This window comes from Chamaea fasciata, unplaced genomic scaffold (genome assembly GCF_029207755.1).
Source record: "Chamaea fasciata isolate MVZ Bird 193981 ecotype frontalis unplaced genomic scaffold, bChaFas1.0.hap1 SCAF_3, whole genome shotgun sequence".
Classification (NCBI taxonomy): Eukaryota; Metazoa; Chordata; class Aves; order Passeriformes; family Sylviidae; genus Chamaea; species Chamaea fasciata.
In genome coordinates this window covers 24,367,163-24,393,685 of record NW_027094088.1, presented here as the reverse complement: position 1 = coordinate 24,393,685, position 26,523 = coordinate 24,367,163, and the positions used below count along the sequence as shown (strand labels likewise).

General features: G+C 36.8%; 1 protein-coding gene across 2 annotated transcripts in view; it reads right to left on the bottom strand.

Annotated features, from left to right (window-relative positions):
• Nucleotides 1-26,523, bottom strand: part of MTA3 (metastasis associated 1 family member 3) — a 132,423-nt gene that overhangs the window by 94,822 nt on the left and 11,078 nt on the right. For both annotated transcript variants that reach the window (XM_066178379.1, XM_066178380.1), the window contains exons 4-5: nt 14,410-14,536; nt 814-877 (exon numbers count right to left, since the gene is read on the bottom strand). In XM_066178379.1, the coding sequence (XP_066034476.1) occupies nt 814-877; nt 14,410-14,536 (191 nt within the window). The remainder of the gene's footprint in view (nt 1-813; nt 878-14,409; nt 14,537-26,523) is intronic.

Below are 26,523 nucleotides of genomic sequence, written 5' to 3'. Positions count from 1 at the left end.
ATGAAAAGATTTGTACACAGAAATATATCCATGGATTTGAAGAGAATTAATGTCATCTGCTTTCTGAATTTAACATGTTTGCACTCATAAGTATCTCTACCATACTGACTTGCCATTTTAAATTAATCTCAAAAAAATATATAAAACACTGTCTGTGTAAACCCTTTTCAGGCACTAAAACAGTATTGGCAAATGTGGTATAGTCACATAAGTATAGGCCAAGTCCTGCTTTCAAAAATATTTTTACTGATTATCAGTGGTTTGGTATAGAAATTTAAAAATAAAGACATGCTAATTTCGGTTAGAAAACACTGCCTTCCTGATGTTATATTAAGACATTCCAAAGAAAAACATGTTTATTTTTATGGTATTTTACATCTTTCAAATTCTTGGGGAATTTGCTTCTTCTCTGGTAAAGCTAAGCATTCTAAGTATCTTCCAAAGGAAGGTGAGGAGATACTTTAATACAATAGAAGAAAATAAAGGAAAAAAATAAGGAGGAAAAAAAAGCACTATGTGAATTCTCCCTTCAGTATTCGGAAAACACCTCTATATTTTCATCCATAAGATGCCATATTGATTACTTCAAATTAATTATTTTCAAAATACAAACATTCATAATAAACCTATCATTTAAGTGTGTCAATTAAATTTTTATCCAATAATATTGTTTAAATCAGTGTTTTGAACAACACAATTTTTCAAACTTATCATCCAAGATATAATTTTCAAAGTACTGTTTGGCCATTTGTTAAAAATACAGAAAAAAAAAAAGCTTATCGCAATATTTACTTGGATAAAAATCACAATTACCTCTTTCTCCAGGTACGACAGCACAGATTCTGTCTCATTCAGAAGTGCAACGCTGCATTTTCCCCTACACAAACATACGCAAGAATAGTTACTTTGTAAAAAGTTCAAATTTCACGTAAAAAGTTACTGACAAGAAAACAATCTAGATATGCTTAAAACTTCTACACTAAAAGTATAAAAACATTAAATATATAAACAATAATACCAACATTAACATAAAAGCAACAAAACAAATGGCTGTATTGATCTGAGCATTCAAATAAATTGGAATTTCACCACACTGGGAAATAGTTTCAGTAATGGAGAAGCAAAAAAAAGAGAAGAGGTACAATGGCAAACAATAAATATTCACACAATCAATTAAACGGCCTGGATTAAAGAAACATCACCTCCAAATGACTTATCTCCAATAAGTTCAGTGCATAATTTGAAAACAACCCAAACTAGAAAGAATATAAGACTTTACTTTCCAGGCTGTAAAAACAAAGCACTTTTCTCTTTTGAATGGAAGTATTTTTAATAATGAATCATGGAATTCTATTAGTTTCCTCTATGCCCACATTAAAATGCTAATGACCACATTTCTGTGCAGGCTCTCGTTGCTCAGTAGTGGTACAGACCTGCCCATGTGGAACATACGCAGTCAATGCAACAGGACTTTGACCCCACCACCCTCATCCCCCCTTCTCATCCCCATCTCCCCCAACACTGCCTTGCCTCGCCTCAAAGTCCTCTGTCTCCAGCTTCTCTGCAAATAACCTGCAGAATTATTTTTAACAAATAGCATTTTAAAGAAACACTCAGGGATGTGGATGAAAAATGTTGTGTGCTGAATCACCTTGCTAGCAACTCGCATTTTTATGTTATAATTTACAGCTACCATATATATATATATATATATATATGTATGTATGTATGTATGTATATATATGTATATGTATGTACGTATGTATGTGTGTATATATATATATATATATATATGAAGATGTATTTATTACCCTTTACAGACAGCACGTTTTATTTCATGCACCAGAGTTTTACTCAGTTTAGTTGGTATTTGCCAGGAGATTCCTGTGGCCTTATTCATCCAGGCACAGGAACTATGCCCAGAATACCCATCTCACCTCATGGAACAGACCAGAATACAAATGGAGAAAGGGTAATTGTTTGCTGAGACCTTGATTTTTAGATAACACCAAAATCTTTGTAAAAACCCGTCATTCTGCCAGGGAGTGCTGACTCTAAGCTCAACCAGAGGCATTAGAAGCCAATTGCTAATGGCTGATCATTAAGTGAACATAGCCAGCTAATGTCTTATTCATTGCCACTGCACATCCTGGGAAAGGGGAGTAAGCCACACATTACTGTCCTGAATTTCCCTTCATTGTCATACCTGTGGGAGAACCACACCATCAAAGATAAACAGTGGGAAGAGGGGGGAAGAAAAGTCTGACCACAACAGCAGAGGAAAATCCTCCTGCAGGAGATAAGTAGGAAACCTTCTAGATACCCCATCATGTTTTTCTTTGAGGATTCTCTTGAAACTTTTGGCCTTGATAATTCCGGAGCATACACTTCTAAAAATTAATTGCGTTGTCGCGCAAAGTCAGTTTTCCAACTTTATTTTAATATTTTATTGGGTTTTTTTAATGTAAAAGGCTAACCAGGAGTTTACCTTTCCAGTCTGTTTCCATTCCATACAGCTCAAGTATGCTCTGTCTCTCCACTACAGCCCTTATTTAACTCCAATTACCACAGTGGCATCCATTGCTCCATTGCCATCATGGCTACAAAAGTATTTTATTAACCAACCTCATCTTTTATTGTTGATCCGTTAAAAATTTCATTTTATTTCATTAAGATACAAGACTAGTCCCCTGCAGCATGTCTTCTAAGTGAGTGAATTTCAATTTGATGGCTTTGTACAGCACTTTAACCACCCAATGGCTGGAGTCACACAGAGGTAACATTTTGTATGCATATATGACCTCTCATATGCATGGACTTGTGTCTCAATGAAGACAATACTAGACCTACAGTAGACATTAAAATAAAAATTAAAAAACAACAACAAAAATATTTAATTTAGAAACAGGTAAATTACCGAAGTCTTTCTACTTTTGATTCTCTATATTACAGTTAACCTGTTTCTGTAATCTAGAAACCTGCAATACTTCATGTAAGTGATTTAGAATCTTTACCAAATTCATAAAAGCCTACTGTTAATATAACTCCTCCTCTCTTTCTTTCTTTCCCATCAGAGGAAAAGCTTCTCTGTCTAGTTACAAATGCTCTGCTGGGTTGAACCAAGCATCTAGTTCATGTGTCCAGCACCCCTCAATCATGGATGCTAAGGAAATAACTTAAGTGAATATCGATTTGCAGCAATATGCCCCTTAATATTCTCCAACTACCACTGCACTTTTCACCTGTTCTTCATTACTAATAATCAAATGCCCTGGAGAAAAAGTTAATTTCATTTAAGCCACATTACAAAGTGCCTTGGGAGTTAGTTCTTTAAGGGATGTATCTGAAAACCCATAGCTTCTCTGGATTTAAAAATAATATTTGCCTCCTTACAGTGTTCTGGAGCTTTATTCCTTAACATTTTTAAATCCTTTCAGATAAATGGGACAGACAGAGCTATATTAAATAAATAATCAATATAACAGCATAAAATCTGACTGTTCCAAACTAGACAGAGAAAAGAAAGGGGGAGCTAGCTACCTACAAAAACAAATGCAAGAGTGTATGCTGCATTTAGCAGATTATAAAATCAGTTACACACCAAAATAAAATTATACTCTCTTCTTTCAGAAATCCAACTGTCTTTATATTTTGGGTATTATTTAGATCAGTGGCATACAGTGCCACAGGTTCATTGTTCTATTGGAGTCTCCTGCCTGCAATGTGTCACTAAACTGAACTCAGGTAAAAATTACAAAGAATTGCCAAGTTAAAAAAAAAAAAAAAAAAGTTGTCTGCTATTTTTCCACCTATGAAACCTTCTTCCTCTTATGTAACTCTGATTCTCTGATTTAAGCTGTATTCCTCCAACAAGCAGTATCCTTGACTTAATTGGTACCATCAGGGTGAATTATTAGTTAACAGCATCAGAAGGCCTCGATGTTAAAATGGCATGTCTGATTTTGAGCTTTTTCTCAAATTAATTTTTTTTTACTTCCTATAGAATTAGGCAAAATATATCTCGTAGGAATGTTGAGGAAAAGTTTAAGCAACCTCACCAATGCACAAATAACAGCAAAAAAAAAAAAGTACGTTAGCTTTTATGTGTTCATTACAACTTATTTTTGATAAGATTGAGTTGTACCTTCAGAATCCTTTATGCTCTTAGATGTACTTCATATTTAAACTGGTCACAAGTAAAGAGTTGTTACATGGAGCTGACAACAATGCCAACAAAACTTATTATATAATTAAATCAGCCAGCGACAAAAAGTAATTTAGAGGTCTTGCAGTAAAAGGAGACAATAAAACTCGCCTTCAAATATATGCTCATGGTATTGCCAGCTTCTATCATATAAACCACCTAGGATTCAATTTCTTCTTCTGCTCTAGTAACCAGAGCCACGACTCATAACTTTTTTCTTTAAAGCATTAATCATGTGAAAGCTCTTTTCGAATGCTACACCCTCCTTCACTCTTATTTGTTAGAAGCTTTTGTCTGCTTGTAATTTTTTTTTGTATGTTCCAGGAAACTTCACCAGTGAGTAGACAATTCCTGATCATTTACACTCATCAGCTAAGGAAAGCCTGACAAGCTATTTTTCCACACCTACAGCCTACCTCCATACCTCAGGGAAGCCCTTCTGTTACAATACAGAAATAAGACTCACTCTCCAGAAAAAAAAAAAAGAAAATTAAGGCACTTTACTTTTAAAGTTATTTTGTAGGAAAGGATTTCTTCAACAGCCCTAGCAAAAATCCAGACCATACAGTCCCAAAACCAAAATTCAAACCATCCACAGCCAAAACCTCAAAGCACAGAGACACTAATGAGGATTAAAAGGAAATGGTAAGAAATACTAGTTATGGTAGAGAGACATCTCATTGCTGGGAACATAAAGCTTTGTTCCCTCTTCCCCCCACCCTTGTTTTATGGGACTATTTTTCCTGGGATGGGTGGGAGGCTGTTTACTGTGGAACAAAGAAAAGGAGAATTAAATTCTAAAACATAAATGACAGCTTTGTGAGACACTCATAGGTCAGACTGTCTTGGACAATCCAATATGGAGCTCATGAAAATCAACAATATATGTGAGATGTCAGTTACCATGCCAGTCCTGAAGGAGAGATTTCACAGACAGTAAGCTGAGGTAAGACCTAAGAGATCTTGAAAACTAAAGATAAAAATGTGCCATGTTTCAGTGAGACCTCACAGAGGAATGAAAAACATGTGGGAACTTAACTTCAGACAAGAATGTGACAACGATCAATATTTAGATGAGAGAAGGACAAGACTGCCCTTACTAATGTGTTACAATGAAGGCAAAAGGTGATGATAACCAGCTCAAGAATTTAAGTAGCATGAAAAAAGATTGTACACCAAGGCTATTATACCAGGCAATGTTATGAAAAGATTTCAATATAATCTGGTTAAACAACCCAGAGCAAAACACCAAATTGCCCAGAAGATAGACTGAATTGTCCTCTTGTTTGCATTGTCTAGGTAATTGCTCTTTAATGAGCTTTTTCTTAAAGTAATCAAAAATATAGATTAAAATCTTTACCAAAATTTTAAAAAGCTGATGCAAACACTTATATTTTAAAACTATCAAAATAATCAAAATCGACAGCAACTGCCTCATTTTTTACAATGCCCCTTCATTTCAGCCCTAAGTTTTAAACCAGTGGAAGCCTCTACAATTCCTGTTCTGCTGTTCTTGCAGACTATTTCTTCATGCTTTTACCAGAAAAGACAGCCCATGGGATACAATTTTTTTAAAAAATAAGGATGTCTTGGAAGAGGAGGAATTAATATATATATATATATATATATATATATATATACATATATATATATATAAAAGAGATAGAATCTGCAAGAAACAAAATACCTGCTGCCTGTTAACCAGTATGAATGATAGGAGTGGAAAAGGCAACTTCATGGGTTCAGTACCACTCCAACAAAATCTCCTGTTGGAAAGTACATGTAACCTGGGTGACAATGATGCAGTGGAAGAACTCTGAGAACTCATTGCTCTGAGTTCCCACCAAGCCAAGAAACTTTATATGCATTGCTAATTCAGATACAAGCTGAAGAAAGAAAAAAAAAGGCAGGCATGACCCCAGAGACTTGGAAATAACAATTATTAATTGCTGTCCTGAAAACAACAGAATTATGTTGGATAATTTTGTACAGATATATACCGATTGTGTCTTGATGAGCTGCATCAAGAAATGTTAGTGTCTCAATAGACATTTGGAACACAGAAGCATGAGTCACTAGCTAGACAGTCTGAGAATAAAATAACAGGAAAGAATATTAGGAAATATTATGCTTGTGAGAAAAATCTGATTTCATTTTAACATATGCTGTTACTTCAATGACAATCAGAGATTAAACTTAAATGAAGGTGCATAATGAAGACGGGTAGAAAGGAGCAGGTGCAGGAGTAGAACTCCAGAGTAATCTTTCACACATCCAGCATAAAGGGAGAAAAGCAGGAGAAATGTACAGATATTGAGTAAAGGAGGAGAGAGCTACCTGAAATAACAACACTCTTTTTCCTGAACTGTCTTAAATGAGAAAGTGTTTTGAAGATTTCCAGTCAAACATCCACTCTGAGCCAGGATTTGATCCCTTACAAGCAGCCTACAGTGCAATGATCATCAGCAAACCACGGAGTAGGAACTGTGGAGTCCAAAGGGCTTCTACTAATTGTATAGAATTGAATTTGCAGTCACAGCAAGCCAATACTAAGAGTACTTGTGTATTTTACCTTGAAGGACAGAAGGGGCACAGAATGATGCTGATAGACACACACCAATGTTTTTATAGCAAATTTCAAGTTCTTAAGACTGCAAAGATATTAACTGGGGAACAAGATATTGCATAACACTTAAAACCAAAAATTAAAAACATCATCATAGTGATTTAAACCTGCAATAGATCCCTAACTACAATTTGACTTTTAAAATATTCAATCAATATCTAGAACTGACAAAAATAAAATCTGCATTGTATTGATTCATAATTAATTGGCTCAGGTTTGACTCTGCTCATTTACAGAGCCATCTGTAGGAAAAAAAAATGAGGAAAAAAACCCAAACAACAAACAAAAAATATTTGATAGGTGACTACTGCTGGAATCTGTGCCTCTGACAAAAAAATACCAAATCTTCTAAACAGTACAAGATTGTCTATCTGTGGCCAAAATATTAATCAATAAACTTGACATTATCTGATTAACACACGCTTGATCAAATAAAAACAGAATTCACAGCAAACTGATTTATGCACATCTAAATGAACTAGTAAGTGCCTGGCATCCAAACACATGCATAGATCATATGGATGGCCCAAGACTTCAATACTGCATGTGGCTTTTAGTCAAAAAAAATCAGAGTTTTCATTTTAATTAGAACTGCAGTGCTAATTTTGAGCACTCCAAATTGGTAAGATTTACAGACAATCTCCTAAAGCAATCATGCCCAACTGACATGGACTTAAAAGTCATTAAAGGTAAATATTTTCTCAATGTGGCCACAGTAAAACTATACACTTTGATATCTCAAAACAAGCATAACTGTAGATGTACTTTCTGTAAATTGCATTGTTGCAAACTCAAGTTGATATTGATATTTTTTCTCTAGGGATTAATTCATGCTAAAAAGTAAAAGAATTGTTGCCTTTTAGCACAGCAGCAGTGATGCACATGAACAGAACCACAGGAGGCTAGTTAGGAATTATTTTCCATTCAAGCATGAAACCATTTAGGTTGGAGAATACCTTTAAGATCATAAAGTCCATCACAAGCTGCCCAGCTCAGAAGCAAGGCACGTCACTCACTCCATGCAACCAAAAGTAAAAGTTTTGCACCTTATGAAAGGTTCCTACTTTGTAATTATATCACTACAGGGAAATATTTAATGATTTTCAGATATTTTAATGACAGTTTCCCACTGATAAATACACTTTTTCTTACGCTGTTACTAGTACTGGCTATTTTGTATGTGGCTATTGACCACATACAAAACAAGGATTCTGTCCTGAACAGAATCTTCAGTTTAATTAAAGTAAGAATAATTACAATTCTATTGGAAAAAAAAAAATAAAATAAAAAAAAAAATAGTCAGACATGCTTCAAAAGTCTCTTTGCTCCAAATAAACTCAGTCTAGAAGGGAAGAATACCTTGCTTAACAATCCTAATGATTAAGTAAGCACATGCCTATGAAAAACAAATTCACTCCTTATCCAGTCTGATTTATGCCAGAAAATATAAGGTTCATAGTAAGCTTTAAAAAAGCTAAAATTTGTATATACATTCACACACCCTGTATGCAGAATCTTTTAGTTTGCCAGGAATGCCCAAACTAGCAATCTGTAGGTAATACCACTAAATTCTAAAGTGCCCTGTCTTGAAAAGTAACACTATAAAATGACCTGCTATATACATCTTGAGTTTCAGACTATTTATTGTGTTCTGAGTAAAGGAATCACACATTTCTTCAGTGGGGAATTCCTTCCTTTCTAAAGAAAAAGTATTTCTCTGTACCTTAGTTTTATTGCACAACTTTCTTCCTTGCTGTTCTTTCTTCTTCATGATCTGTCCTGGGTTTCAGTGTAGGATGTGCATAAAGTATTTATTCTATCACCATCTTCATGAGCTGTTGAAACCAGGTAGGGCAGTGCTCTTCCCAGGCCCCCTCCCTCTGGGTTATCTTCTGTTAATGGCCCATCAATGCCTTGCCCATGACTCACAGGTAACACCCCCTCTGTGAGCTATCTCTGTTTAATGGGCCATCAAGGACCCACTGCATGACTCATAGGAAGATATCAGCCCATTGTGAGATGCTCCACCCAGGGGGAGGAGCCCAGAATTCCCACCTGGATATAATCTGGGATTTGGGACGGTACAGGCAGCCCTTACCCACTGGATTCCCAGAGGACAAGAGCTACCCAGACCTTTCTATGGGATCACTGCTTCAGGAAGACCACCTCATCTGGACTGCTTCCACCACCCTGCTCAGGTTGTATTCTGACTCTGTCACGGGTTTTTTTATTATTGCATTTATTTTATTTTACTTTTTTTTTTTCCTCTTCCTATTAAATTGTATTTCTGACTTGGAGTCTCTCACTGCTTTTGCTTTCAAACCACTACACGATCTCATCTAGACTCAATAATATTGATGCTTTAAACAACTGTGTCATTTGTAACACATCTAAAGAGCAGCACATGGTCAGACTTTGTAAACATGACATGTCCTTATAAATGGCACCTTCTTAAGCTACTTTTTCTGCTATGTCTACAAAGTGGAAACAATCAAAGTTTCTTTAGTCTACCCAAGAGCAAGGATACCATTTAACAACCAAAAACACAGCCACCAAAATAACAAAAAACCACCATCACCAAACAAACAATTAAAATGAATAAAACACCAAACTGAAAAAAAAAAAAAAAATAATGCTGTGATCCAAATTTCATTAATGGTCAGAATAATGTCAAAAGAGGGAAACCAAGATTCGTACAGACTGGTAATTTAGAAGTTTAAGAACATTTTTGTATGTTTACGTGTAAAAATATGCAGAGGATACAAATTTCTTAGTAAAAATTGAAGAACTCTGCTCATGATCTAACTATTTGGATGCTCCTTAATGTCACATATGTACAGGCATTCTGCAAAAATACTCACATTCTCTCCAAACATATTAATCAGCTTCTAATAAAACTATCTTATGCAATCACAATTTTAAAAGGCTTATGAAGCCCCTTCTGTGTTGGAACAGAAGTAATAAACAAAGCCAAGACCATCTTAAGATGGTTTTGAGGGTTCTTTTCTTGGTTTTGCCTTTTGTCAGTTTAAAAAACAAAGGGTATGTGTAAGAATATTTCAGAATCAATGCTCAGAAAATTGTTTTCTTTTTCATAGGTGCATATAAAACTTGAATTTGCTGTTTATGCAAAGCAACAAATAGAATCCTCCATAAAATATAACAAACACTTAGTTTATCCAATTGCAGATTGAATAAATACTCCCCATTAAAGATTAGGGTGTAAATATACTACAGTTATTTGAAAAACCCCCATCATTACAAATATCTGCATAATGCACAGATATCTGACACATGTAAAATGAAATGCAAGAAAAAGAATATTATTTTCTTTTTTTTTTCTTTTCCTGAAGGGGGTGGAGGTTTTTATTGTAGTATAAAGCAGCCCCAAAGATTCATACCTGCTTTTAATATGAAATCTGAGAATGCCCGGCTTATGTATGCTTTTCGAACACTTAAAATATAATCATCATCATTATCTTACATAAAAACCTCATGACCCTAAGACTGGAACACCAAATAAGCAAACAAGAAATAAGCAAAGATATTGAAATGGTAAGATGAACCTTGATGAATAGATAATAAATAAATAAATTATTCTACACAATTTGTAAGACATATTTAACTTTAGAGCAATTACAACTGAACTTATACACTAATGCATCTTTTACAACAATCTAAACATGTTTAATACTTATTAACTCTTGAGAGCTTAAGAATGAAAAATAAATTTAAAGCCCAAAAAGGCTGTATTTAGTAATGCTCAAACCTCTGAAACCCCAAGCACACAGCACTGGCTCAACTCAGCCCCTCTCTGGGATGGGGGAGATCTTACAGGAGCCACCTGCACCAGTCCTGGATGCATTCACTGCATGACATTAATGGAGAAGAGTGGCTCAGGCAGTCTGGTTGGCAGGACAACTGTGACAAGGACATGTGGGATTACAGAGCCTGGCAAAACTGCATCTGCAGCATGGAGGGATTAAGAAGGAAGGAGATAATCCACTGGAGGGGCGTTACTGACTGCACACATTTGGGCAGACAGGAGAGGCAATAATTTCACTTGTAATTTGACAAGCAGGCAGGAAGGTAACAAGCCTTGTCTTTGATCCCCAGACCAAGAAATGAGCTTGTTCTGTGCCACAAACCGTGACTCCAGAACAAGCTAGGCAATTCCACCTCCTGAAACACATTCCACTGCAAGAATTCTATCCACAATTCACCACTGCCACATTTAATTACTACACTACCCACTTCTAATTCTTTTCTAAATCTGGCTCTTCCGGGTTTTCCTATGCCAAAACTTATGCTGCTCCCTAAAGCTACTAAAATGGAATAGTGACATCTGATTTAAAGGAGAGACAAGATGAAGTCTAAAAAAATCCCAGCATTTTTAACAAAACAAATTACATACCAAAACAGTTACATATAATGTATATATAACAAAATTAAAATACCAGAATGAGGGATGAAACTGTATTTCACTAATATAAGAGCAAACAAATTATATCAGAATTATTCAAAAATCCAGAGTTACAGACCAAAAAGCTCCAGAATTAGACATGAACATCAAAGAAATCTAACCCACTAAAATAACAGCAAGGTAACTCAACTATGAAATAACAGCAACAGGTGTATTACTGAGACATCACCATATTTGGAATTGTGAATTAGAACAAAAGTAACCCTAGTGATAGGGGTTTTCTTGGTGGGGAAGAGGTATAATTTCCTCTGCAATTCAGTTCGAAAAACATAACAACGGTAAGGTTAAGAAAAGAAGAAAGAAAAACAAAAGCAGTAAAATCTTATTAGTAAAAATCAAATAAAAACAAATTAGGTAAAATTCTTCTACTCTTTCAATTACAACAAAAAAGGCAATTAGTCTCAATTAGTCTTGGCTGAAGATGTCAGGAAAAGTTCAAGACCTGTAACTGGCAAAAACCTCCTCCATTCTCTTAAAATTGACTTGAACTTTTTTCCTCTTCCTTCCAGAGGGGTTGAGGTTTTGTGTTCTTACTCTTGAGAGAACTGATCTCCAATCTCCACTCTATACCATTGTACCATTTACTCCTGTAAATCTAGTTCTTCCTAAGGGCTAAAACTGTAGGTGCTTAGAGCAAAGACCCACATCATGGAGCTACCCTGGTTTTTATTGTACAAATATCCCCTAGTTTCCTATATGGAGGCAACTGGCTTGGCAGAGGATGTCATTGAACCTGACTTCAGCAAGGCCTGCAAGTGTTCCAGTGTCCTTCAAGCAGACTGGAAACATATGGACTATGGCAGACAATAAGCTTGGAAAACACCACTGGACTGGAAAGGCTGTGGTGAATGATACAAAGTCCAGCTGGCAGCTGGTTGCTGGGGGTATCCCCCAATTGCTGACCCTGGGAAAAACAGATTAATACCTTTATTAACCTGAGTACACTTTCAACAAGTCTGCAGATGATATTAAACAGGATTTGTTCACTCTTGAGGTATGACAACTAAAAGGAGAAATTCTACTGCTTTGTTCAATTAGCTAATGAAAAGATAGATAACTAAGATGGCACCAGGCTCCTTTCAGAGAAGCACAGTGATAGGATACAAGGTAATAGACAAAGTTTCAATAAGTAAAAATCCAAATAGATGACAGGAGGAAAAAAAAAATCACCACACCAGTCATCAAACACTGAAACAGACAACCAGAGAAGCTGTGATGTCTGCATCCCTGAGTATTCTGGAGTACTGATGGATGAAAGCTAGAGGACGTCCACCCTCTAGCTCTAGTCCTCTTTAGGGGACAAGCTAATTAATAAAAGTTTAAAAAACCTTTCTAACTTACTAGTGTTCACACAAAATGTGAATACTAGTAAGTTAAAGAGCTAAGTGAGGAATACTTTATTGTGTATTTGCCTTCTTATTTCTTTTTAAAGAGTTTTAAACCGTTGATGAAACATCAAGCTTGTTCCAGAATTTGTCTGGTAAGGGCCTTAGTAACACATGACAGCACAGACCTACAACATTCATCTGTTCTGAAAAGTAGATGCAAGTCATCACTCTGCTTTTGGCTGCTGTGCTGTGTGGCATGTACTATGAATTCATGTGTTTTTCTGCCTTCTTTGTGAACTATGTACTGGAGAACCTCTATTGTATTTGCTCCCTGAGTTGTGAGGTGAGAAGACATTTACAATACTTCTTCTATGTAATCTTCCCTCTGCAAGAAGAATACCTTTTTTCAATATCTAAATGTCAAAGTAAGTAAAAGAAATTGCACAGGATTATTATCTCCATACAGTTTGAGCAGCACAAAATTGACAGTCAAATGACTTTCTCAAAGTCAGAACAAGTAGCTGAATAAAGCACAAGAAATTAATACAAAAATTTCCAACTTCCAGTTTTTGTGTCGTCAGCAAGAGACATAAGCAACATCTCATCTCTGCGGTGCCCAGTGACAGGACCCAAGGGAATGGCCTGAAGTTGTGTCAAGGGAGGTTTAGGTTGGATATTAGAAAAAGATTTTTGCCTAGAGGGTGTTTGGGCACTGGAACAGCTCCCCAGGGAAGTGGTCACAGCACCAGCCTGACAGAGCTCAAGAAGTGTTTGGACAATGCTCTCAGGCCCATGGTGTGACTCTTGGAGATGGTGCTGTGCAGGGCCAGGAGCTGGACTCAGTGGTGCTTGCGATCCATTCCAACACAGAATATTCCGTGGTTATGTGATTTGTCAATAAAAGAGAAAATAAATATGCACATACAATGTGCTTCTCCTGTTGGACAATATATATCTTTTCTTTTGGTAGCTTCTAGACATTTATGGTCTGAAATAGCTAGGGGCAGCTGGATGCAATGAAAAAAGGAAAATTCCTTACAAATGCAATGTAAGAATGCATTGTTTCATACCAAATTAGACTCCTTTCTGTCACTGTGCTATTTCTTTTCCATTTCTAGATTCATCATACCCTCATCCCAACATAAAAAAAGTTTTCCTGACTGCTAAATAGGAGATGGCATGAGCACATACGTCACTTACTGAAAGAAGTCAACAAATACTTTTTAAACTTTAGCAAGCCTCTTCCTACCTTAGCATTAAAAGCAACTTAAAACAATACTTGAAATGCTTCTGCAGCATTTATCCAAACTCAGTCATGACTTCTTCACATTTACTGAAGTTGGGGTAATTTTAATTTTACATGCATGCAATCCTAAACTGTAGATCTGACCAATGAGTTACTGCCTCCTTTCCAAACCCATCTGCTGTTTTTCAGGCCAGCCAAAAGGGTCAAGATTCCTTTGGCCAGCAGAGTAACTAAAAAAATTAGCTCTTTCAAAGTAGTAACAGACTGACTTTCTACCAAATCATCAACTAATGCTATCAATTGGCAAGCTAGAGCTCTGAGACTCTCATCCCTTCTAAGGCTCAAACATCAAGTAACAGAAGGAAAAAAACAAAGGTGCTTCCAAAGCGGTTCATGAGACTACCTGGCCCAACTCAGCTAAGACCAATGACACCCTTTTGCAAGGCTGAAGCAGCCCAGCAGGTGGGTTACTGGCAGGCAACCAGCAGAACACACAGATAAATTGTATTTACTACTTCTTACCTGATATGCGTTGCTGGAAGGGACTCATACTGGCGAGAAAGGAAAAGCTCTCTGTGCTTCAACTGATGTTTCTGTTTATCAGTCAAATCAACCTCAATTGTAGTTTCAGACTCTTCTTCAACTTCTTCTGCAGAGAAGCAGAGCGTAGGTCGAAATTAACTCTGTTGCATAACATCATTGCAACCATTTCATTTGACATCCCCCCCACCCCTTAGCAACCTCCTTTAGTATTTCAAAGAAAAGATGAGTTTAACAAGACTACAGTTTATGTAACTTGACAGAATGTTAAGTATTTTGAATTATACACTTCTACTTCAACCCTTTAAAAAATTATGCTCCTCTCCTCTGTACTACGCATTGATGTCTTTCACACAGTTTAAGAACAATCCTGTCAACATTACTCATTCTTTTTTCATCTTCCTTCTTCTGTTTTTCTCTCCTGCTTGCTGACCAGTTTTGGGCTTGACTTTCTCTTGCCAATATTACTATTACTAAAACTTTTACAGAAGTCCTGGAGAAAAGCACATTTTCTATGAACTGAAATTTACTAAACATAATTGCAGTCTAAGACTGCAAAATCAATCTAAGAAAACTGAAAAAGCCTAGTGTCTTTCATTATGTTAACCTGCTTAGATACTGACAACAAATGCAGTGTATTTGCATATTTAAATAAGATGTAAAGTTGTTTCTATTTTAAGCAAGATAGGAAGAAATAAAAGCGGATACTAGAAAGAGTCACATAGAGAATTGAAGGGCAATAATCCCAGTGCTTGCTAAGACATCACACAATGGCAGGCTCTCCAAAAGAGCTATCTTGGGATCTTGATGGCTGAAATCTGCCTTCCTAGTGGATTTTTGGGACATAAGGAACTTGAATCTGTACTTCCTCTAGCTTGCCAAAAAGGGCAGAAAGTCTCTCTGGATAAAGGATGGCAAAATACAGACCCTTTAACAACTTCTCTAAGATTTAGCAATTTCCTACCTGGTAAATTATCCATCTTCTGCAAAACCAAGTGTAGTTTACAAAGTATTTCTCAGAAACCCAACAACCGAACCTCAGCATGAGATAGTATTTCATATACCTACGACACAGGACCTCACCCGCTCTACTAATAATAACCATTTTTACAACCAACCTACAAACACTATTTCAAAATGAAGCCTGCCAGCATTCTCATAGCAACCACAGTTCTCTCCAAATGCAACACTACTACTTTTTTTAATCGTGCCTGTGTGTAGTTCATTCCACTTCTAATAGTTCTTTTCACAAAAGTGATATAACAACATACCCTGATATAACCAACTTCTTCAAACCAAATTTCACTTTAAGTCTATCTCACTGTAGACACCCCCATCCCCCTTCCCTGTTTGGGCATGTTTAGTGGAGAAAGAGAGCAAGAAAACAAAAACAAAAACAAGAATTTCACCCATCTCACCTGACAACCCACAGCCTAACCTAACACAGGTACAGGTTCAAGTCAGACTATAATTCAATTCAGAATTATTTTGACATCTATAATACTGACAATGAATAAATCTTAAACCTATGCCAAGGTGAAGCATTTTTTAATTAGGTAAGTAATTAATTTAAAAAATACAAGTTAAAATGTTTATGTTTGTGCTGGTTTGGGCTGGGATAGAGTTAATTTTCTTCACAGTGGCCAGTATAAGGCTGTGTTTTGGATTTGTGCTGGGAGCAGTGTTGGTAACACAGGGATGTTTTTGTTATTGCTGAGCAGAGCTTACCCAGAGTCAGGGCCTTTTCTGCTCCTCACAACACCCCATCAAATGAGGGGGCTGGGGAGGCACAGAGAGCTGAGAGGGGACACAGCCAGGACAGCTGACCCCAGCTGACCAAAGGGATACCACATGGCATCATGACCAGCATATAAAGCTGGGGGACAGAAGAGGGAAGTGGGGACATTTGGAGCGATAATGTTTTGTCTTCCCAAGCCACTGTTGTGTGTAACAGACCCTGCCAGTCCTGGGGATGGCTGAACACCTACCTGCCCATGGGAAGCAGTGAATTAATTCCTTGTTTTGCTTCCTTTGTTAATTCCAATTCACTCTTCCATCCCACCTGCGGTAGTGAGCTGAGTGGTGCTTTGTTGCTAGTTGGGGTTATATCACACCAATGTTTCCAGTAATTAATTTCTACAACTGCTCATTACAGTAAATGACCCTTACAAGCTACATTTTGACTGTCAACTTCAAGCATTAATGCTTCTTCTAGTTACCTTGGGTTTGGGGCTTTTTTTCTAAGTAATTTAGGCACCCAAACATGAGTTTGGTCAACATATCAAAAACATCTGATTGCACATAAGGCACAAAACACAGGACAATATGGGCGATTTTAAAGTTGTTGCAGGGAGCCAGAGATGATATTCTAGAGTTTAAAATGGCTTTAGACACCTATGCTCATTTCAATATCTTTCTCAACTAAGAATTTAAATTAAAAAATCAAGAAAAAACCCCACCACCTTTAAGCAAATTGATTTCACTACTCTTACACAAGACATGAAAATGTTGATCCAAGAGCCTGAAGCTGAAACCAAATGTCCCTTAGACCCATCTCTTAAAACATGAGAACCTAAACATGAAACAATGTAAATTTTCTGATGTATTTTTAGAAATAAACCAGATGTTTTACACAGGATGATCTGACAAGTTCAGTAATAAGTAGAACAAACCATGGCCAGACACAGAACAGTTCCATCCACTCAACACAATTTACCATCAGGAAAATTTTACAGTTTCCTGCTCTAGCATTAAAATATAAAACCAATGTTAACAGCAGGATTTAATAAAACAAGCAATAGTTTGTCCCAGCAATCACAAAAATCTGTACCTGGAAAGGAAACTGGAGAGCATAAAGAAGGGAGGAAGTTAAGTTTGGTGGATGGCAACACGAAGAATTCTGCATCCAAAGAAACCTCCAGAGAGCTGCTTTTGAAGCAGGTTTTTGCAATGATCAGGCCTTAATACCCTTAAGAAGAAAAGTGGTAACAACCTTGCAGAACTCTTAGAGATCTCTTCACATCTTTGACTTGATTAACAGCACATATGAATTTCATTTGCTATCCAAGGAGAGATTCTTTCTATGAAAAGGAGTGAAATAGAAGGTGCCTAGGAAATCATAAAGTAGCACCAAGCCAAGCACATTTCAGCACTCAGGAAGGGAAGAAAAGCAATAGCTCAGAGTGAGCAAATATTTTTATGCAGCAATATGGTGATTACATACACAGACCTCATTGTTCCATGATTAGAGAGACAAAAAAAAAAAAAATCAATTTAAAATTGCTCAGCAAAATATAATTTTGAAACTCTTAGGTACAGCTCCAAAGATGAATACTTCATACATATATACAACCACATTTTGAAAATTACACACTCCCCTTTAGGCCTTGGGCAAAATTTAAGATAATACTGTTTTGTAGCACTTTTCCTGGTTTAAAAGAAGTATTTCATTATTTAAAAGAAAAATCCTGGTGAGAAAAAGCAGGCATCTCCAGTGAGCTTTTAAAACTTGTGGTCTATTTGTTATATGTGGGCTTTCTAATCATCAGTAGTAAATAATTACTGTAATGCTGAAAATCAGAGTGATGTGGTGATACTTTCAGGGACAGCACTGCAACTTTCCTATCTGACGTAAATGAGACTTAATCGACCCAGTTAAGCAATGGATACTGGAAAGAAACTGTAACCCTCACTCCTTTTACATATGCATCACCACTTTCAAACATGACAAACATTCTTCTTTTCCTCTTCCACTTAATTTGTGAGATTTGCTGCTAGAAAACGGTGGTGTTAATGAGCCTGAGAAGAAGAGAAAACTGTCCATGCCACCTAAACTTTGTATACAGATCTTTGTTTATAGTTATGTGATGAGTCAGGCAAGCTTGCTATGAGGAAGATTTGCTTGTTTCTGCAACTAAAATGAAAATAATCTGAGGGCAAGACTCTAGAAATACAGTACTCTCATTTGATAAAAAAATCTATAAAAATAACTTTTTAGAAGTCCTAAAAGACATTTAAAGGTTTACATGAAGCTCCAACAACTGTACAGTTAATCATCAGCTAGCAAAACAAGGTCAATTCCTCGGACATATCTTCCTTAACTAAATCCAAAGAACCCCCCATGTGCTCCCCTTGTGTACTACAACAGAGTAAGAGAGATTAGTTAAAACATTGAAGATTCTCTTCAGGGAGGAGGAGTAAATCTTCAGTACGAAAAGAAAGGAGAAATTTCTCCCTCTACTGCCACCAAAATGCTGAGAGCATTCTTTCCAGCTAGAGTTGGAATCTGGAAATTTAACCAAAAATCATGGAAACAGAATAATTCAGGCTGGAAGAGGCCTCAGGAAGTCCCTTGCAAAAACTATACTTCAAAATAGGCTCAGCTGTGAGGTCAGTCCCTGGTACTCAGTAATTGAAAATCTCTGAAGACAAAAGATCACATAACCCATCACATCACCCAGTAATGGAGAAAAGCCTCCACACCTATCTAATCTGAATCACTTCTGTTTCAATTTAGTCACTGCCCAGAGTCCAACTCCATCTTCTGGTCTATTAACCCCCATAGGCCCTGGGAGTCCACCTCTTCTCCAAATTGAGAAAGGTCAGTTCCAGCTGACTCTCCTAGAAGGGCAAGTGCCATTCATGATGGTTTTTGCTGAATCCGTTCCAATTTATTAGCAACTTTCCTTTATCAGGAACCTAAAATTGGACGCAATATAATTCAATGTAATGCAATGGGTGCTTAATAATCAGAGAGGATAATCTCGTGCCTTGATCTACTGGCTATGTGCCTGGTGATACAGCCCAGGATGGTCTTGGCCAACTCCCTTCCTTGTCAGGGAGTTACTGTCGGCTGGGGGAGCCTCAGGGCCTTTCCTGCAGAGTTGCTCCCCCAAGCCCCTCTGTTCTCAGCTTATGCTCCTGCCAGGAGCTCTTCCTTCCCAGATGCAAGACTTGGCATTTGTCCCTACTGAACATCTTCATCTTCTTGACATAGCACTCCTCCTCCTTTCTAGCAATTCCTGCATACCAGCCCTTCCCTCAGGCCATCACCTGGTCACCCTCCCCATCCTTGTGTCACCTGCAAACATGGAAAGAGTGCACCACACTGCCTGCTCCAGTCACTGCTGAAGACAGGTCCCCATGGAGATTCCCACGTGACTCCACACAGTGTGGATGCTTAACCATCACCTTTAGACTCAGACCATGCAATTAGTTTTCTATTCACTTAGTTGTCCAGGTCAATTCCAATTGCTTGGCCTGCTGGGCCTACAAAGAAAAAAAAATAAAGAAAAATAGAAAGAGAAAAAAGCAGAAATAGGAGGCTGGAAAGACATAATGGGAAAAAACCAAGACTCCTTTCAACAGTGGCACAGAACAATGCTGGATAAAATCAGTAGAGTACCCAAAGCTACAGTGCATTAACTTCCTACCTTAATTGCTTCTACTCTTGAAACCATACCTCAGCTTAGCTGTATCCAGCTTGTGCAAGCTTAGATGGAGAGATTCAAACCACCACCACCATTTGTGCAGTTACAGCCATTTCACTGCTTATTAAAATACTTTTTAAATTGTATTAGATCAGTCTGAGATCAGAATTTCAAGTTCAAAGAAAGCCTCACTTTCAGAAAACTTTCCAAACTTTCTTCCTTCCCTCTATACCTTTTTCTTTGACACTCAGCCTAAAAAATAAGCACATTCCAGGTATCAGCAACATATTTTCAAACCTACAGATAAAAAGCTGAGAATGCTGAAGAGCAGCAAGTTTGCCACACATATCAAAGAAAAGGTGGCTGTGCATAAGTCTCTTTAAGCTTAGATGGTTGTGACAAAAACTTCAAATGCACATTTGGCAGTTAGATGCTACAGCAGTAACAATTATAAATATAGATTTTGAGGAGAGAGAGTAAATCTAATTACTGCCAAATTTCATACAAAAGAAAAACAGTAAGTCTAACCATCTGAACAGCTTTATTCAGACCATGAATGAAGAGCTCTCCTAGGTTAGCAGTTGGCCAATTTGCTCATCCGCATGAGGCTTCTTGCCACATTTCATTGTACTAATTGTACATTTTACTTAGTTGTGATATTTAACCTCCTAAAGCTGTAGTAAGGCCATTTGATCAACTTTGTGAGCTAGACTGCACATGGTTACATTTTCAATTTGACATAATTTGAGTGAGGAAGTGTCTCCCAAAGCTGAATTAATTAGCTGTACCTATACCATGTCTGTTGCAATGTTCAGATGACTTAGAATATCTAACATCAATTTGATATTTGCTGTTACTTCCAGATAGGATAAGAAGTCCAAAGAACAGTTTGTATGTATTACAAATCATGTAAATAGCATATTGTTATCTAAAGCATGAATCTGAGCAATTTTGCGGGTAGGAAAAAACAAAGTGATCACTTGTGTTAATAGGGAACAGATCTGCTCTTAATTCCTGCTGGATAGCATGGATATACATGTGACCTCTAAGGCATTATCCAGTTTTCCTACACAATTATCCAGGTGATCCTTCCACACTACTTCCTCATGATTTTTCTAAAGGAGGTCACAAAACAGAGTAATAGCTACTGTGTAGCCATTAAAAACTGATATGCCACACCTACTGTCCAATAATAAAAATTATTTCCAAAATAAAGCAAAATGTATTTTTGGGTACTTCCAAGTAGCGTGCTTTGATAATAATAAAATAATTAAATTTTATAATAACAATTATATATAAATAATAATTTCCAGGATGAATAACAATAATAACAATTTCCAGGATGATAGTCAGTCATAAGCAATTGGGCAACCATATCACATTTATCACAGGCCTGTAGCAAAAATGTTTCATGGAAACCATCACCTTTCATTAGCAGAAAAGTTCACCTTCCCAAGCTTGATGGGTGGGGGTTATTTGATAGCTGGTTCTGGAGATTTTTGAGAGCTAGGAGCTTGTGGGTGGAAAGCAAGGAAGGATTACCTCCATAAGTACTATGGATCATGATGTGCTACATTAATAAAAAGATCCTAATAAATTAAATATAACATGAATACACGCAAGAGCAAGCACAATAGTTCTTTAACCGTTTTTCAGCACTACAAGCTACTTTGTAACAACGCCACAGAACAGAAGGGTCCCACAGAAGCATGAGGACAATCACACGTAGGCAGCAGTGAAAAAAGCTGGTTTATGCATCACAAACCTCAACCAGATTTTCCCCTTTTACCTGATTTCTGTATCACCTATTCAAATGCAAATTCTTCCAAATGAGAAAAATATCCTGTTACAGGGCTCAGGTTATGTTTGGTCCTGTGTACATCTGTATGAACTGCAACAGGATGTGAGAATTAACAGTCCTGGGTGGTGTTTCTTTAAGCAGCTCATTAGTAGCAGCAAGCAGCAGACTCAAAACTGTGCCATGGACACTGCTATTTGCAACATGATGAACATCCAATTATGATTACATCCAGCTCATCAGCTGAATCAGAAGTCAATTAGTAGTCTTTCCAAAATGTACATATGTTTAGAGTTGTGTGGGAAAGAAAGGAAATTTTAGTTCTACCCTCAAATCCAGGCTGGCAGACCACCATGAGCAGAAGTGTGCATGGTTAATCTGACAGTGCCCAAGAAATAATTTTTAAATCCATCATCTTGCTCAAGAAATACAAAGGCTACCTGCAACACTGCCATGTAACCTGCATGAATAATTATTACACCTGATTTGAAGAAAAGGGAGATCTGTATCTTCCATTTTCCCAAGACAGCTGCTATTAATAATTTTTTCCCCATGACTTAGATTTTCACCTTTTTTCTGTGAAACTCCTGCTCATATCTTGTTAAAACAAGATTGTCTTTCCTTTAGCATAGGCAACAGGTCTGTTTGATCTAGTTGGTTAACAAGCTGCATGGTTGTCTCCCCTTAAGAAAATGCAGTGTAAATATATAAAAAATAATGTAGCATGAGAAAAACTGAGCACACAAAAAATGCGCTTTAACGTTTTCGGTAAGAATCCAAAGTCCATGTTTAAGATCCATACTGGCATTTTTTTGCACTGTGTGACAATAACCACAGAGCTTCAGAGATCTAAACTGCTTTTCTAACATTCAGTTCACATCCTCAAAAGCCAATAAACAACTTTTCAAAATTTGTTGGCAGAGATGAAAAGGCACAGATTGTACAAGCACTCTCCTACCCCTACTCAGAACAGCATATGATTCTGCTTATAAAACACAAATTATTTATCTTCTACAATATCTCCTTACAGAAGGGCTGAAATTTGTTGGATTTTTTTGCAGGAAGGAAAGAAGCAGTATGGAGAAAATAAAAAGAAAGAAAAGGGGAAAAAAAGAGAAAACAAAATGATTTGTATATCCTGCTCTTGGGTAAACCTAATCAAGATAAATTAAGGTTCTATGTGTGAGATTAGGAAATGAGAAGAATATTATCCAAGAGAATGCCTGGTCAATGCCAACATGGTAAGAAAGCTTTTCTGTCTACAGACCTGACAAGACAACCAGTAGAAGGAGGTAATTCACTCTGACAGTCTGTGTAAGACTTAAAGGATCAGTTTCTTCCATCAACTGTGCTAGATATTTATCTTCCAGGATGCATTATATCCTTAATGCCTTAATATACAGAGATAATGAGATTATAATTTACAGGAACTATGCATATCAACTGAGAAAAGTATAAAGAGATATGAATACATGTATTACTTTAAATAATTAAAGCCTTTAAATTTATTAATTCTGAAGCCAGGAGGAAAAACAAACAAACAAACAAAACAGTGTAGGAATAAACATCACCTTGTATTAACTATTCAAATTTTAATATATATGCCATTCCCAAGTAAACCAATGAAGTTTTTCTTCTACTCTCAGTACTTTGCTTTGCAGACAACATGTTCAAATACCACTTTGTTGCAGCAAGTAAAATATCAAAAGTCTCCACTTATTAATCTCTGACATGGTAAATCTTCAGTGTTCTGATTCTGGCTTTTTTTTCCTCTTATTAAAAACAAAAATTAAAGACTAAAAGAAAGGGGAGAGCATTATGAAGGTAGATGAAGTCAGCCCCCATTTGAAGGCAAATATCAATATAAAAGCTGTCCATATATCAAAACCTTTTTTCTTGTATAACACTTGGCAACTGAGTCCTTGGCCTCTTGAGGGCCTACTGAGAACATGTATATGAAATCCTGCATCAGGATTTCAGTCCTGACAGCAGCATCAGTCAAAGGATCTGCCTAAAGGCACTGCTGCACAGCAGAGGGCCACAGTACCCTGTAGGGTCTAGGTTACAGGTCATTGACTCTGCCGACACTATTTCTACTCTAGTTTAAGCCAAAACAAGGCTGCACTTTTAATACAGGAAACTGAAACATGAGTCCCTTCAGCATTGCATATCACTGTCACAATCCTTCACATAAACAAGACCAGACAAAACAAAAATTAATTCCATCATTCAGCATATCAAAAACAGGAAGATAGCTAATTTAGTTGTGCTGGTTTTGGATAATGTTTAACCTGTTGTACAAGTAGAAAAGGCACATGCACTCACATAACCCCTGGATATATGCATATATAGTGCTCTATGCATAGCCCAGCAACTCTGCAACCTGCACAGAGAAGACATCCTATGTACTGTGATAAATCCTCGAACAGATTTTGGATTCAGACAGTAGGCAACAGTCAAAATGAACTACCTTGCTCCCTGAAGTATTTTAGGAATTTGATAATGTAGAACAGGCTTTTACTGAAAAAAAACTGCACTTTTTATCACTCAAACTTTTTTTGCTCATGGGAGCGATGTATTCTACATCAGTACAAAGCAATCTCTCTGCAAGGACCACACAATCATTTCTTCCATATCAAAACCAGAAGCAAAGCAGATTCACACTACAAATCTTCACTTGGTCAGAGAGGGTTACAAACAGTAGCCGAGGTAAAAACCAAAATACTGATCAAACAGACAAACTACACTGCGAAATAGCACAGCCATTCCGGCCACCCACTCCATGTGGCTTGGGGCATGACAAACTCAACATATTTGCTGATCTTGAGTCCTGTTACTTGTGCAGGCTGCCTTTAACAGAAAGAGACTTAACAGATAAACCAAACAGCTAGTTTACACATTCATCTTACCTGCTACTTCTATCTAGTCCATAATACCTCACACAATATATACACACACACACACACACACACACACACACACACACATATATATATATATATGTATACACACACACATCACTGCATGAATCAGCTTGGGTAGGAAGCACTACACTCATTCTCACAGAGCCTTCCCCAAGCTAAAAAGCTCCACCTCTACCAGCATGTCTGCAGTTACAGGCATGCATGAGTATTACCAAGGGCAACTATTGCACACTTCATTCCACTGCAGAATACAGACATTCAAGAATTACTGCTGGTAAAGCCTTTAAAGCATCAGACCTGATTCCCGAATCCCACATTTTACTGCCACTGCATGATGGGAAAGTCTTTCTATATTAATAGTGAGTTTGCATCAATCAGGTTTATAAATTATATAAACTACTGATTCAATTAGACTATCAGAGAATTCTTTGAAGATGTGAAATGCATCTCTAATTGGAACTTTACAGATAGAGATAAGCTAGCAATGTTTCTGTAGTCTAAAATTTATGCCTCAGGTGCTTTGGTACAGTGTGGGTTCACTGGGAAGAAAGTGGGAAAAGTCACTTAAAATTAGGAGCCAAGGGGAAAAAAAAAGATGTAGAACCATTTGAGATTATGGAAATCTATTTACCTTCATGAGACAAAAAGTTATGATCAATAATCAATTTAAATACTACAAGTATTTTAAGGGTACCAAGAAAACAGTGTAGGATCACTTGCATGCACTATTAAGAAACATGAAAGAGGAAGGAAAGCAGATGAGACAAAACAGTTACATGTTTTCTACAAATCAAAAGAAACCCTGAACAAGTACAATAATAATGGCATGTGTATTTTAACTTGACCATGAGGAAATGAATCTTAAGGAACACAGGGAAATAGGGGAATGCACAATGCTTTGGCAATTTTCTGTGAATACTCTCCCGTTCTAAAGACTCAAATGTGAAAAATTTATTTTGGGAGTACACCTCAAAAAAGTGACACCTTTTGTACCCTACTGAGTTCTTTACCAAGGAAACATACTAAATAAATACTTCTGGTATTTAAGGAAAAAAAATAAAAAGTGAGCTCTATATATCTATTAAACAGTTTTAAGCATAAACACAAACCGGTATTTTACAGCTTTCCACTCTTCACAGCAAATTCACAAAATTAATCCAGATTTTAGGTTTAGTTTGTTTTTACAGTCAGATAAATTGGCACCAATGTATTCAAACCTCTTAACTTCTGTGTTCAGAAAAAAAGATTGTTGAATTTGAAAGAAAATTGACCTACACACACTTGCCCAAAATTATAGGTTTATACTTTGGAGATCTAAAAATGAAGCTAGCAGTAACTAGCTAGACAATCCATGGAAAAATTCAGATGTAGTTATACAAATAGTACAGAACAGACAACTTTTTATATGTGAAGAAGCCACGCATGATCGAAAGACAGATCACACATACACAGGTGAAAAAAAAATGTTAATGCAAGTTTCCCATAAGAGCTAAGAACTCCTAAAATTATGAACTTAGTTATAAATCCATTCGTCCATTAAGAGAAGGTCATTAACATTCTCAATCTAACAAGCCATTTTGCACCAAAGGAGGAGCCTGAATGGACACAGAAGTTAATAATTCTACAAGATACTTGGAGCTGACAGGAAACTTGCTAATGAGACAATATAACTACTAATTCTAAATGTCAGTCACAAAAGGAATACTCAGATATTGTCAGAAGCAAAAGGCTCCTCATTTCTGGTTCTTTATTGCTTTGACTGTTGAGGACAGAAAACATTCACAAGTTCTTGGACAAAAATCAAATGAAGAAAACACCTAATTTATGACCTTACCCAAAGCACCCTTGAAAAGAATAATTGGGGGCCTTGAGACAAGCTTTTCCTTGGCGACAAGGAAGTAGTTTTCAACAAGGCTTGCTGTATTTCAGCAAGTTCTGAATTTTT